At 37.7% G+C, this 13,201-nt stretch overlaps 1 protein-coding gene across 5 annotated transcripts in view; it reads left to right on the top strand.

Moving 5' to 3' along the window:
• fras1 (Fraser extracellular matrix complex subunit 1) overlaps positions 1-13,201 on the top strand; it is a 137,775-nt gene that overhangs the window by 114,150 nt on the left and 10,424 nt on the right. For 4 of the 5 annotated variants that reach the window (XM_051110000.1, XM_051109999.1, XM_051109998.1 and 1 more), the window contains 16 exons: positions 538-729; positions 839-958; positions 1,059-1,238; positions 3,756-3,880; positions 5,473-5,613; positions 7,033-7,260; positions 9,016-9,129; positions 9,282-9,432; positions 9,887-10,046; positions 10,137-10,305; positions 10,425-10,671; positions 11,352-11,696; positions 12,075-12,235; positions 12,371-12,518; positions 12,605-12,810; positions 12,980-13,136. In XM_051110000.1, the coding sequence (XP_050965957.1) occupies positions 538-729; positions 839-958; positions 1,059-1,238; positions 3,756-3,880; positions 5,473-5,613; positions 7,033-7,260; positions 9,016-9,129; positions 9,282-9,432; positions 9,887-10,046; positions 10,137-10,305; positions 10,425-10,671; positions 11,352-11,696; positions 12,075-12,235; positions 12,371-12,518; positions 12,605-12,810; positions 12,980-13,136 (2,844 nt within the window). The remainder of the gene's footprint in view (positions 1-537; positions 730-838; positions 959-1,058; positions 1,239-3,755; positions 3,881-5,472; positions 5,614-7,032; positions 7,261-9,015; positions 9,130-9,281; positions 9,433-9,886; positions 10,047-10,136; positions 10,306-10,424; positions 10,672-11,351; positions 11,697-12,074; positions 12,236-12,370; positions 12,519-12,604; positions 12,811-12,979; positions 13,137-13,201) is intronic. The other variant, XM_051109997.1, reaches the window with a different exon arrangement.

Raw genomic sequence — 13,201 nt, 5'->3', positions numbered from 1 at the left:
TTTCTTTATGATTTTCTTATAAAAACCTTTGAATTATTGATAATGGCTCTAAAATATATGGCTCCAAAAAAAAATAGATAAAAAAAAGCTTAATAACACTTTCCAAAAGCCATTTTAGAAGAATAGCTCATGCAAAAAGTACAATTCATCATTCACTCAGCCTCGTATCATTTCAAACCTGTATTTTTTCATCTGTGGAATACAAAAGGAAAGGGATGAGAAGCATATAAAATTCACATAAAAGAACCACATAAAAGTCTTCTAAAGCCATTCAGCAGTTTTGTGTGAGGACCAGACTGAAATTATGGCATTATGCACTTATAATCTCTCTCTGCCAGACTTCTTAGTGAACTAGAAAAGCGCCTCGCTCTCTGAGAAGCTCTGCAGTAATCCAGTCCAAACAGATCTCATTTCTGATGTACCAATTGAAACACTTCATGTAAATAATTGAGGTTCATATCTAGTTAGACTGAGTTGATGTTGATGAATAACTCAAATGCCTGTATCATTTCTGTTACCGTTGCTCATTTTTCCCAGCAGGCTCCTCATCTAAGATCACAGAGCAGCATCTGAAAGGGACGGACATAGATTCAGATAACCTTAAGCTGCGGTTCACCCTTACTAAAGACCTGAGTGTGGGCTCCCTGCTGCTGAATACAGGCAAAAACAAGGCTCAGATATCTGTCAAAGGACCTGTCACCAGCTTTACCCAGGAAGACATCAACAAAGGTTTTTCCTCCATTGCTGTCTTTCTCTCCCTCTCTCATACATAATCATCCATAGGCAATTTCTAAGCAGAGATGCATTGTCTCTTGTGGTTTTGCACCTCGTCTGTCAGGACATGTGGAATACATTCATGAAAAGGGAGAAAGTGGAGGCAGCTTCTCTTTCAAGTTCAACCTAGAAGATCCAGAGGGAAACAGAGTCATTGACCAGTCTTTCTTCATTAGCGTTCTGGGTGAGCCAAGAAGTTATGTTGAGATATTGAAAGATTCATGTTCAGGAATGTTAGAAGTTATTTTGGGATATCCTCATCTTTATTTTTTTCTCTCTCTCAGAGGACAGACTTCCTCCCACTGTGGTGGTTAATAAGGGTTTGGTTGTGGATGAGAATACCTTGAAGAAGATCACAACACTGCAGCTCTCCTCTACAGATCAGGACAGTGAACCAGATGAACTCATTTACAGAATCACCAAACAGCCTCAACTTGGCCATCTAGAACATTCCAGCAAACCAGGTAGACAGGCAAACATCCTCTATAGTTGTTGGGAGTGACTAACCAAAAGTAGAGCTAAATTATTTAGTAACAAAACAGTAACTCAGCTTTCAAAATACTGTGGAAGCTACTTTTTTCAACTAGCAGCAGCATATAAAAACAAAAATTCCATGTCACTCTTAAATATCAAATTGTAGCTCCATTACCACTGAACAGGTTGTATAGATGTAGTATAGCGATTCATTCTAGTGAATCCGTTCATTCGGACAGTTTACGATGCTGATTTTGTTCCAAGTCACCGTGCAGAATGTTATTTATTCATTTAATTAAACTTTTTTGACCATTGTTAGTTTAATGCTGTCACTGTAATTGAGGTTAATTAACTGAAAAAAAATCTCAGTGTTTTTGTAAAATGTTACGACTGATTTGCTAAAGAGTGTTTGGTTGCCAAATTTGGTATCACTAGTTCTGATTCTGAACAGCTGACATAATTGCTGACGCATGCACGACGGAAAATGGTTCTTAGGTCAGTATAAAATAATCTCCACTGTCAGACAAGGAGTTTTTTTTTATTAATGATCTTTTACTGGGGCACAGTGGTATTTCAGTGGGGCTCGTGTCCCAGTAAAAATGGTTCAGCAACTGTCCTGGTTCTACATATAAAGAGATGTTGCCCCCTTAAGTAGCTTCAGGTACTTTTTATGTGGAGCTTGTTGTGTCAAAATAGTAGTTTAACTAAATTATGGATAGCTTGTAGCTTGGCAAGCTACAGTTTGAAAGTGGCTTCCCCCACACTACATCTTATTTAGCCTATAAAGAGACGTTTTAGTTTATCCATGGAGTTTTGTTAATGGTGGTGGAGGAGTTTACATTGTTGTTTTAAAGCAAGTGCATTTTATGACGTGGTGGGCTGCTGATCACTGTGTAAGTGTCACTCCATATTACATATAGTTGAGGTCAAAAGTTTACATCCCCCTTTCAGAATCATTAAAAATGTTAATTATTTGACCAAAGTAAGAGGGATCATACAAAATGCATGTTATTGTTTATTTAGTACTGTCCTGAATAAGATATTTTACATAAAAGATTTTACATATAGTTTACATATAGTCCGCAAGAGAAAATAATAGTTGAATTTATAAAAATGACATGGTTCAAAAGTTTACATACCCTTGTGTTGTAAAGTTTTTTTGTTTAGTGGTAGTTGTTCATGATTCCATTGTTTGTCCTGAACAGTTAAACTGCCTTCTGTTCTTCAGAATTTTTGTGTATTTGAACCCTTTCCAACAATGACTGTGTGATTTTGAGATCATACAGAGATCTTTTCAGATCAGATTTGAAATATTTTCACACTGAGGACAACTGAGGGACTCATATGCAACTATTACAGAAGGTTCAAACACTCACTGATGCTCCAGAAGGAAACACAATGCATTAAGAGCTGGGTGAAAACTTTGAATTTGAAGATCAGGGTACATTTGACTTTTTTTGGTCTTTTGGCAAACATGTAACTATCTTCTGTAGCCTCTGAAGGGCAATAGTAAATGAACAAATATAATATTTAGGCAAAATAAGAAAAATGTACCATCTCCATTCTGTTCAAAAGTTTTCACCCCCTGGCTCTTACTGCATTGTGTTTCCTTCTGGAGCATCAGTGAGTGTTTGAACCTTCTGTAATAGTTGCATATGAGTCCCTCAGTGGGAATACATGGATCTCAAAATCATACATCATTCACAGTCATTGTTGGAAAGAGTTCAAATACACAAAAATGCTGAAAAACCGAAGAATTTGTGGGGCATGAAGGATTTTTCTGAAGAACAGCGAGCAGTTTACCTGTTCAGGACAAACAAGGGACTCATGAAGAACTATCACTAAACAAAAAAAAAAAAAACACAGCTGTGGTCCATTCAGGTAACAACACAGCATTAGGAATCAAGCTTATGTGAGCTTTTGAACAGTGTCATTTTTATAAATTCAGTATTATTTTCTCTTGTGGACTATATATCTTTCATGTGAAATATTTTGCAGATTCTGCAAGGTGTATGTAAACTTTTGACCTCAACTGTACGTATCACTGTACTACAACATCACTGTAATTTGTGTCTCTATGGAAAATGTAATATGAAGAGCCTGAGAGATCATACTATATATTTATAGTCTGCAGTCCTGTTTTTGTATGGGCTGTTCATCAAAGCAGTACATTTATAAAAGCTGGCCACAACTGCCAGCTTCCAGGCCTTGCGTAGAACTCAATAGATGTGATCTAGCCTATAGATCTCTATCAGGGCATACTATAAGGTGGTTTCATGGGTGAAGATCAGTTTTTATTTTCCTTTTTGTCCCTCCTGGTGATGCCCGGAGTGCACTCAATGGGATTTCTGCAGTAGTGCATATTTTATTTATCCATTTCAGTTGACCCGTGGGATATTTTTAATGGTGGCAAGTGAGTTTACATTATTTTTTAATAGCAAAGGCAGTATATGAAGTGGTGGGCCTCTGGTCACTGGAGAGATTTTCTCTGTTTGATGTTGTTGCAGGAACACGGATCAGCACGTTTACCCAGGCTGACCTGGCCTCCCGCAACATTCAGTACGTTCATACCAGCGAAGAGGAGATACACTCTGATGACTTCACCTTCACTGTGTCTGACGGAGGCAATGAGGTGCATACACACACACACACATTCAGTGAGGTCCAAATGTCTGTAACCATATTGGAGAACCTGCATATCAGTGGTTTTTTTTTTGTTTTTTTTTTATTGTAGACTGAAAATTAAAAACTTCAACTAAAAAAAAATAATAATAAAATAAAAATACAAATAATACACAGTAAATATTTAATGGAAAACGAAAACTTAAAGTTTAAACTTTAAAAAGTTACTAAAAATACACTACCAGTCAAAAGTTTTTTAAAATTTTTAAAATTTAAAATTTTAAAATGTTTTTTAAATAAGTCTCTTCTGCTTATCAAGCCTGCATTTATTTGATCCAAAATACAGCAAAAGCAGTAATACTGTGAAATATTTTTATTTGGATCAAATAAATGAAGGCTTGGTGAGCAGAAGAGACATCTTTAAAAAACATGAAAAACCTTGCTGTTCAAAAACTTTTGACTGGTAGTGTATAAAAAGAAAGCTAATTCAAAATATGAATAAATTCTATAATAGCATATAATTAATTTTAAAATAAAGGAGCTGCTGTTAAAGAGGGATAAAATAAACAATAAAACATTTTAAAATTTATCCATTTCATTTTTCAACTAAAATTTCACTCAAATTTTTCTGCTGATATAATTTGTCATAAAAATTATTAGACACACTCATCCTTCACAGTAACTGTTATTGATATAAACACGAACATGTCCACCCTTCGCTTTCTATTTCTCATTCCACACATACTGAGCACACACACTTCCTCCCACAGAAATCTCAACCCTCCCTCTCGCCTTTTCATACTCTCTTCCTTTCACCTCTTTTCTTGCCATTATAAGCACATACACGCCCACACAAACACTAATTAGGGCTGCCTAGTGAGTGTCTGAAAGAGATGAACACACAGTTATCCTACAATGGGCTCTTCTCTCAGCGGGAAACACTCTTCTGCCATTTTGAATGGAAAATGATGTGCAAATACACTTTGAGTTTGTACTGTGCTGCTCAATTAAAGGTGCATTTTTTATTAACGCTGCACTAGTCCGTATGGCACTGGCCTTAGACTTATACTGACACCTGGTGGCATGGATGCAGAAGCAATACTTTCTGACACCAGTGCCATTGTGAAAATGCTTTAAACACAGTCAGCCGTGATTTATTTATCTCCTAAGCAAATGAGTCCAGTAATAAAGTGATTATTATTCACTAGACCCACTCCAGTGTCAAATAAAACCGCTTTTATCAGGCCACTGATATCTCATGCTTTTTTTAAAAGTGTTTTTAATTTCTTTAGGATTAAAACGTTTTTAATGAGGAAAAATGGTTTAGCACACCATTAATATACTTTTTGTTTGTGCACTTTTAATAATCATGGGTTTTTGCATTATTTGTCTAACTCACTTTAGCTATCAGTGATTTTCAAACCGCTTTTCTTTATGGTCTCTCTATTTCTCTACATTTAACTATGATAGGAAAATTACATTAACCTATTTAATTGGAAATTAGATTGTGTGCTGCAGAACAATTGAGCTCATATCTAGATTCAATTACTGAGCACTGTGTGCTTTTAATTATTTCATTACTGTTATGCTGTTGTCCTTCAGATTTCACAGACGTTTTACATCACCATCCGGCCGGTGGACGACTCTCTGCCCGTCCTCCAGGTGCCAGGGATGAGGGTGCAGGAGGGTGTAAGGAAGACCATCACTGAGTTTGAGCTGAAGGCTACTGATGCTGACACAGAGGTATCACTTACAGGTTTACCCCAACAATGCTTTCAGTTACAGTTGAGGTCATAAGTTCACATACACCTTGCAGAATCTGCAAAATGTTAATTATTTTACCAAAATAACAAGGATCATACAAAATGCATGTTATTTTTTATTTAGTACTGACCTGGATAAGATATTTCATGTAAAATACATTTACATATAGTCCACAAGAGAAAATAATAGTTGAATTTAGAATTATTCTTGCTGGTAATTTACCATTCACATGTTTGGGGTCAGTAAGATTTTTTTTGAAGCAATTTTTTTTTTTTGCTTAAAGGAGAAGTCTGCTTCCAGAACAGCAATTTACAGATCATGTACTCACCCTCTTGTCATCCAAGATGTTCATGTCTTTCTTTCTTCCTTCAGCCATAAAGAAATTATGTTTTTTGAGGAAAACATTTAAGCATTTTTCTCTATATAGTGGACGTTAATGGTGCCCTGAGTTTAAACTTCCAAAATGCAGTTTAAATACAGCTTCAAACAATCCCAAATGTGGTCGTAAACGCTCCCAGCCAAGGACGAAGGGTCTTATCTAGCAAAATGATTGGTTATTTTCATAAAAATAATACAATTTCTATACTTTTTAATGTCAAACGTTCGTCTTGTCTTGACTCTGCCTGAACTCTGTTTTTTTCCGGTTCATGACAGTTAGGGTATGTCTCCCATCTCATGTTCTCCCTCAACTTCAAAATCGCCCTATATCACTGTTTTACCTTTTTTGTTAAGGGTGTTTGATCTTCTTTGCATGTTCACTTTGCAAAGACTGGGTCAGTACTTCTGCAGTGATGTTGGGTGATTTTGACATGATTTTTGAAGTTGAGGGAGAAAATACAGTTGGAGTTTTTTGACATACCCTAACTGTCTTGAGCCAGAATACACAGAGTTCAGGGAGAGTAAGACAAGATGAGTGTTTGAGATTAAAAAGTATTTAAATTGTATTTTTTTAATGAAAATAACTGATCGGTTCGCTAGATTCTTCCTCGGCTGGGATCGTTTACAACCGCACTTGAGATCGTTTGAAGCCGCATTTAAACTGCATTTTGGAAGTTCAAATTTGGGGCACCATTGAAGTCCATTATATGAAGAAAAATCCTGAAATGTTTTCCTCAAAAAACATAATTTCTTTACAACTGAAGAAAGAAAGACATGAACATCTTAGATGACAGGGGGGTCATAAACACTAGTGTAACTCTCTCCTCTCAGATGTGAGTGAGGAGGTGGAAATGGAAAACCCTGAGTGATTACAGAACACTTTGAGCGAGAGAGAAATTACTGTCACCCTGCTCGACTCGCATGTTCTGGTGCACACAGTTGACGTCCGTTGCATTAAACATCACATGTACTTCATTTCACACCTGTTTGACAATCTCTCTCCCTTAAATTCTCTGTTAGGAGGACTCTGTTACATTCACTATCGTTCAGGCTCCTCGTCACGGGACCATTGAGCGCACAAGTAACGGTCAGCATTACCGGCAGACCAACACCTTCACTATGGACGACATCTATCAGAACCGCATCAGTTACAACCATGACGGCAGCAACTCCCTCAAAGATCGGTTTACCTTCACTGTCGGTGATGGTACCAACATGTTCTTCATCATCGAAGAGGGTGGAAAAGAGGTCAGTAAACTTCCATGTGTCCAGTTGTCATCAGTATTATAGTAATAGCTGTATGTCGAGGGCTGTATTTCTGAAAATGTCATAGAGACTCATAGAGATGATTTAGATAGAAAATGGCCATCTTTTGGCCAGGTTTATACCCCTGCTCTTTCCAAAAATCACCCTTCCTTGGAATTTTTAATGACCACAAAGAGTCATGACCTTAGTTTAACATGCTATCTGAAGGACAGTGCCCTTTTAAAGTATAGTGGCCCTGTCATTATATTGTGGCATTATGACCCACACAGACCACAGGGTGAGCGCCGCCTGCTGGCCTCACTACTAGCTTTTTTAACGTCAACTTTTTCTTTTCCTGCTTGATTTCATTGGTAAAACTAGCTATCACTGATCTTTTGGAAATGATTCTTTCATGTAAAAAATGTATGTAATTAATATATCCTTCATATTTTGTAATTTTTTTATGAGAAATGTCAATGGAAAGGACTCCACTACAGTTCAAAAATCAGAGATCAGCAAGATTTTATTTTTTTTAAGAAATACTTTTATCAAAGATGCATCGAATTGATCAGAAGTGGCAGTAAAGACATTTATAATGTTACAAAAGAGTTCAAATTATTTCAAATAATGAAATTTTGAAATTTTAATGAATCAAAAATGCATCACAGTTTCCACAAAAAGTATTAAGCTATTTTTAGCAGCTAAAATAATGAACAATATTTCTTGAGCACCAAAGTAGCATTTTAGAATGATTTTTTTAAGATCAAGTGACACTGAATACTGCAGTAATGGCTTTAACGGCTTTAATTCCATTTTTAAAATGGAAAACAGTAATTTTAAATTGTAATATTTTACAATAGTTTTTGCTGTAGTTTTAATCAAATAAATGCAGCCTCTGTGAGCATAGTAAACTTCTTTCAAAAACATTAATAAACTGTAACCCAAACTTCTGAACAGTAGCGTATGCACACAACATACGTTTTTGCATTTAAATATCCAAATTTTCCTAAATAACTGTTGAGTGGCACCATTAAGGATTCTAACTTCCATTAGGGTGCTTTCATGTTCCCGTCTTCATTGAAATCCATGTTAAAACGGACTGTATTGAAACTCTTTCAATATAACTAAATATAAAAATGTGTGCTGGTTTAACATTATATTATCGGCTCAGAAAATATGTTCATTTGACTAGAAACACCAGAGATCGGAAATGTAAAGCAACACTCCAGTCGAGTGAGACTTCCACATTCAGGAAAAAGGTGGATTGCTCATTTGTTTATCTATATAAAGACATGAACATAAATTACCTTATGAATCAGCTGAAGGTATCCTGTCCATTTTTTTAACGTAGTCATTTAGGCAACATGTCAACTCTTACTCTCTCTCCCTCCGTCGTAATAACTCCATCCATCAGCAGTCGCTTTTTTCCTCTTCTAGCTGCGTCAGCTGGCTGTCAGCTGTTCTGGGAGGTAAATGGTCTCTCAGTGGACATTGAGAAAGGGGCACCTCGTCTTGTCATAAGATGACAAAATAGCAGCCCAATGACAGTGTTTAATCAGAAAGGTCTAGAACATCATTACTCAGCACTTTAGAAAGCTCAACTTCACATTAGAATTTAAATAGGTTTGATCTGGGATTGAATGGATGTTAAAAAGAGCATTGTTGGTAAATAAGAAGCAATTACTTTTATGGAAATACATGGGTTTGTATCAGCCGGGAGGGTTTAGATTGTGTGTAAATGTCAAATCTTTGTTTCAGGTTGTCACCGCTGCTCCACAAAAGTTTAAAATTGATATATTACCTGTTGACGACGGGACCCCTCGTATTGTCACCAACCTTGGCCTGCAGTGGCTGGAGTACATGGAAAATAAGGTCAATTTAAGAACAATAATACATTCACATCTCAAATAACAGTACATTTCTGCCTCCTACTGGCTGCATGTTGCATTAGTGCAAAGGTGATGGAATTTATTCACTTTAACCAAAGCGTAAAATGACATTTTGATTTTGAAATGGGATTCTAGGCCACCAATCTCATCACCAAGAAAGAGCTTCTCACTATTGATCCAGACACAGATGATGGACAGCTGACTTATGAAGTGACTACAGAAGCTAAACATGGCTACCTGGAGAGTAAACTCAATCCTGGCAAACCTATCACCTCTTTCACGCAAGGTATTACTGACACCTCTCAAAGCCAAGAACACACTATAAGGCTGAAGCTGTTCTGTAACAAAAACCCCCAAAGCATCGCCAACAACAAATTAGATATGCTCTGCCTAAGGTCCACTTAGCGCCAAAAAACCATTGAAATGCTGCCCACATCGCCCACTGTCTTTTTGTTTGTTTTTCCTATTCTGTGCAAACACAACCACCTTCCTTTATATTGTTCGTTGACCTGTTTTCAAGAATCAACTCTGGCATTGATTTAGTATGAGAACCAGTTTTGGGATAATAACCACTGTCAGGGAGGAAAATGATCTTGTAATTGACACATGTTGTCTGTGAGTCGTTTTGTACAAAAACAAAAAACGTGGGTCTAAATGTGTGCAAGCCTAGGTAGTAGTGTTACCTACTAAATACGCCTGCAAAGCTGTAAAATGTAATCTTAATTCCCTCTGTTTTACAGCTGATATAAACCTGGGCCTTATCCGATATGTTCTGAGTGAGGACAATGTTCAGGAGACCATGGACAACTTTAGGTTCCTTGTGAAGGACAGCAAACCCAACATCGTCAGTGACAATGTGTTTCACATCCAGTGGTCTCTTATCAGCTTTGAGCACAAGAGGTGCGGATGCCTCCAATTTTGTTCTACATGGTCTTCATCCAACCAACCAATTTATTCTGCAAATGAAATTCATTGTTGTTCTGTCTGCAGCTTCAATGTGAGTGAAAAAGATGGAACGGTGGCGGTCACAGTGAAGAGGACCGGTAATCTGAACCAGTACGCTATTGTTCTGTGTCGTACCGAGCAAGGCACTGCCACCTCCACCTCCAGCATGGGCTCTCGGGCCGGACAGCAGGACTATGTTGAGTATGCTGGACAAGTATGTTTTAGTCTGTTCTATATTTTTCAAAGTGTTATTCTATAATATTCAAATTAACTTTGATTTGATGGATTGATGATGTTAACAAGATTCAAATGCTGTTTAATGTGGTTCCCCAGGTTCAGTTTGATGAGAGAGAGGACACCAAGGTGTGCACTATTGTGATCAACGATGACCAGGTCTTTGAGAACATTGAGAGCTTTAATGTGGAGCTGAGTATGCCGGTGTACGCCCTGCTGGGGTCAGTGACCCGCGCAAAAGTCAATATCAATGACACGGAGGATGAACCCACCCTGCAGTTTGATAAGAAGACTTACCACGTCAATGAGAGCACAGGCTTTATTTTTGCTCCGGTTGAGAGAAAGGGTCAGTGAAACCAATTTCTACAAGAAAAAGTTACTTTATTTTTGTTTAGTATTTAACCAGGAACATTCCTTTAAAGGGATCATTGTAGTTTTCATGCCAAAAAAATGTAAATTCAGTCATTATTTACTCACCCTCATCTCGTTCTAAACTTGTAAGACCTTTGTTCATCTTCAAAACAGAAATTAAGATATTTATGATGAAATCCGAAAGCTTTCTGTCCCTCCATAGACACAATCATAGTAAAGACGGACACTCAAGAAAAAGAAATTGTTGAATAAAGTTGTTAATTTTGTTTTCTTTGCACACAAAAAGTATTCTCATAGCTTAATAAAATTAAGTTTTGACAATGTCCTCACTACCTTACTTTCTGGGCTTTGAATGTGTCAGTTGCGTTGCTGTCTATGCAGGGTCAGAAAGCTCTCGGATTTCATCAAAAATATCTTAATATCTTAAGGTCTTATGGGTTTGGAACATCATGAGGGTGAGTAATCAATGACAGAATTTTCATTTTTGGATGAACTATCTCTTTAACATTGCTCTTTACATACGTAAACACTTATGATGAGAACATGAGAAGTTAATATGTACACACTATTGTAAAAAAATTAGCATCCTTTTTAAATGATTGTCTTCATCGTCATGGGTTCTATGCTAAAGGTCATCTCCTGTCATTTAATTAGGTGACACCAGCAGCACCGTCTCAGCCCTCTGCTACACTGTGTCTAAGTCAGCCCGGGGCAGCAGCCTGCATGCTCTCGAGTCCGGCTCTGACTATAAGACACGTGGCATGAGCAGCGACAACAGAGTCATCTTTGGCCCCGGTGTGAGCATGTCTACCTGTGACGTAAAGCTGATTGATGACAGTGAGTATGAACTCTCTGAGGAGTTTGAGCTGGTGCTGTCGGATGCCTCGGACAATGCACGGATGGGTGATGTCACCGTGGCTAAAGTCATCATAGACGGGCCAAATGATGCCTCCACTGTCTTCCTGGGGAATGCGTCCTTTACCTTCAGTGAAGATGCAGGTTGGTGGAGATTGGCTGTTGTGGGTAGTTTTGTTTTAAAATGTTGTGGTTGCTTTATTGGTTTGGAAATTAGAAATATTAATCTGATTGTTTGATGAATAGAAAGGTTAAGAGAACAGCATTTATTTGGAGTAGAACCCTTTACTGTCAAATGTAATAAGCATGTGAATAACAAAACATTTGCAATTGGAACAATTTTCTGAGAGAAGTGTTGCATTTTCTGACAGAATTGCAAGGGTGCCGGTATTTTTGGCCATGACTATATTAATTTCTGTAAAAAAATATACACATATTAACTGCAGCTTTTTGAATAGTAGTGTTTATTGTAATCTGTCCAATACTTACAGAATATTGATAATCTGAAAAATCTTCCCACAGGCACTATTGAAATCCCTGTTCTGCGGCAGGGCAGTGACCTTTCCTCAGTTGCCTCTGTGTGGTGTGCCACACGTCCTGCGGAACAAGATTCAGCTACACCCGGCGTTGACTACATCCCAAGTTCCAAAAAGGTGGAGTTTAGACCAGGCAAGACTGAAGAGGTAATAAAACTGGACTGTTCTCACATGTCTTCAGTCATACTGTAAGGCGATTGGTGTTTACAGGCCTCATTTCAATTAATCAAGTAAGAATTTTTCCACTAAAAGCACTTCTATCATTTGTTTACTCTTTCTTAGACATGTAGTTTGACCATAATGGATGACATTCAGAACCCTACGATCGAAGGGAAAGAGTCCTTCATCGTGTTTCTTAGTTCTCCCAATGGAGCGGTACTGACTGAACCATACGAAGCCTCTGTCTACATCACAGACACCACCCAAGACAGTGCGTTTACTTGTTCATTACAGTCGTAATCACTGTGAATTTACATCATATGAACATGCTATAAAGTTAGTGCTTTCTTCTTACAGTACCTAGCATGCAGTTTGACAAGCTGGCGTATACAGTGAAGGAAAAAGATGGTGTCCTGCACATCCCCATTTTTAGGACAGGAGATCTGTCCTATAAGTCTTCCGTCCGTTGCTTCACACGCACAATGTCTGCCATGGTGATGGATGACTTTGAGGAAAGAAGAAATGCAGATGATTCCAGGATCACCTTCAAAAAAGGGGAAAAGGTACAGTTTCTTTTTACCACTGATACATTTGTAATCACTTCACCAACATTTTGAAAATTTAGTTAGTCAGCACAAATGAAAGTGGAGTCATTGTATGGTATGGTATTAATTACCGTTTACTGACAATGCTTGAAGAAGAATTTGAATGCATCTTGCTTCTGATTGGCAGGTGAAGAATTGTACCATATTGATCCAAGATGACTCTGTGTTTGAGCCTGAGGAGGAGTTCCAAGTCCACCTTGGAAGCCCACAGGGTGACCACTGGATTGGAGCCATGATTGGAGTCAACGACATTGTGACTGTGACCATCACAAATGATGAAGATGGTGAGAAGTTAGCTTGTTGCTTAACACCCAGAAGCTCTAGAAGAGCAAGGCTCTTGCGACATGAA

This window comes from Labeo rohita, chromosome 5, assembly GCF_022985175.1.
Source record: "Labeo rohita strain BAU-BD-2019 chromosome 5, IGBB_LRoh.1.0, whole genome shotgun sequence".
Taxonomy (NCBI): domain Eukaryota; kingdom Metazoa; phylum Chordata; class Actinopteri; order Cypriniformes; family Cyprinidae; genus Labeo; species Labeo rohita.
This window is presented reverse-complemented; position numbering and strand designations above follow the sequence as displayed.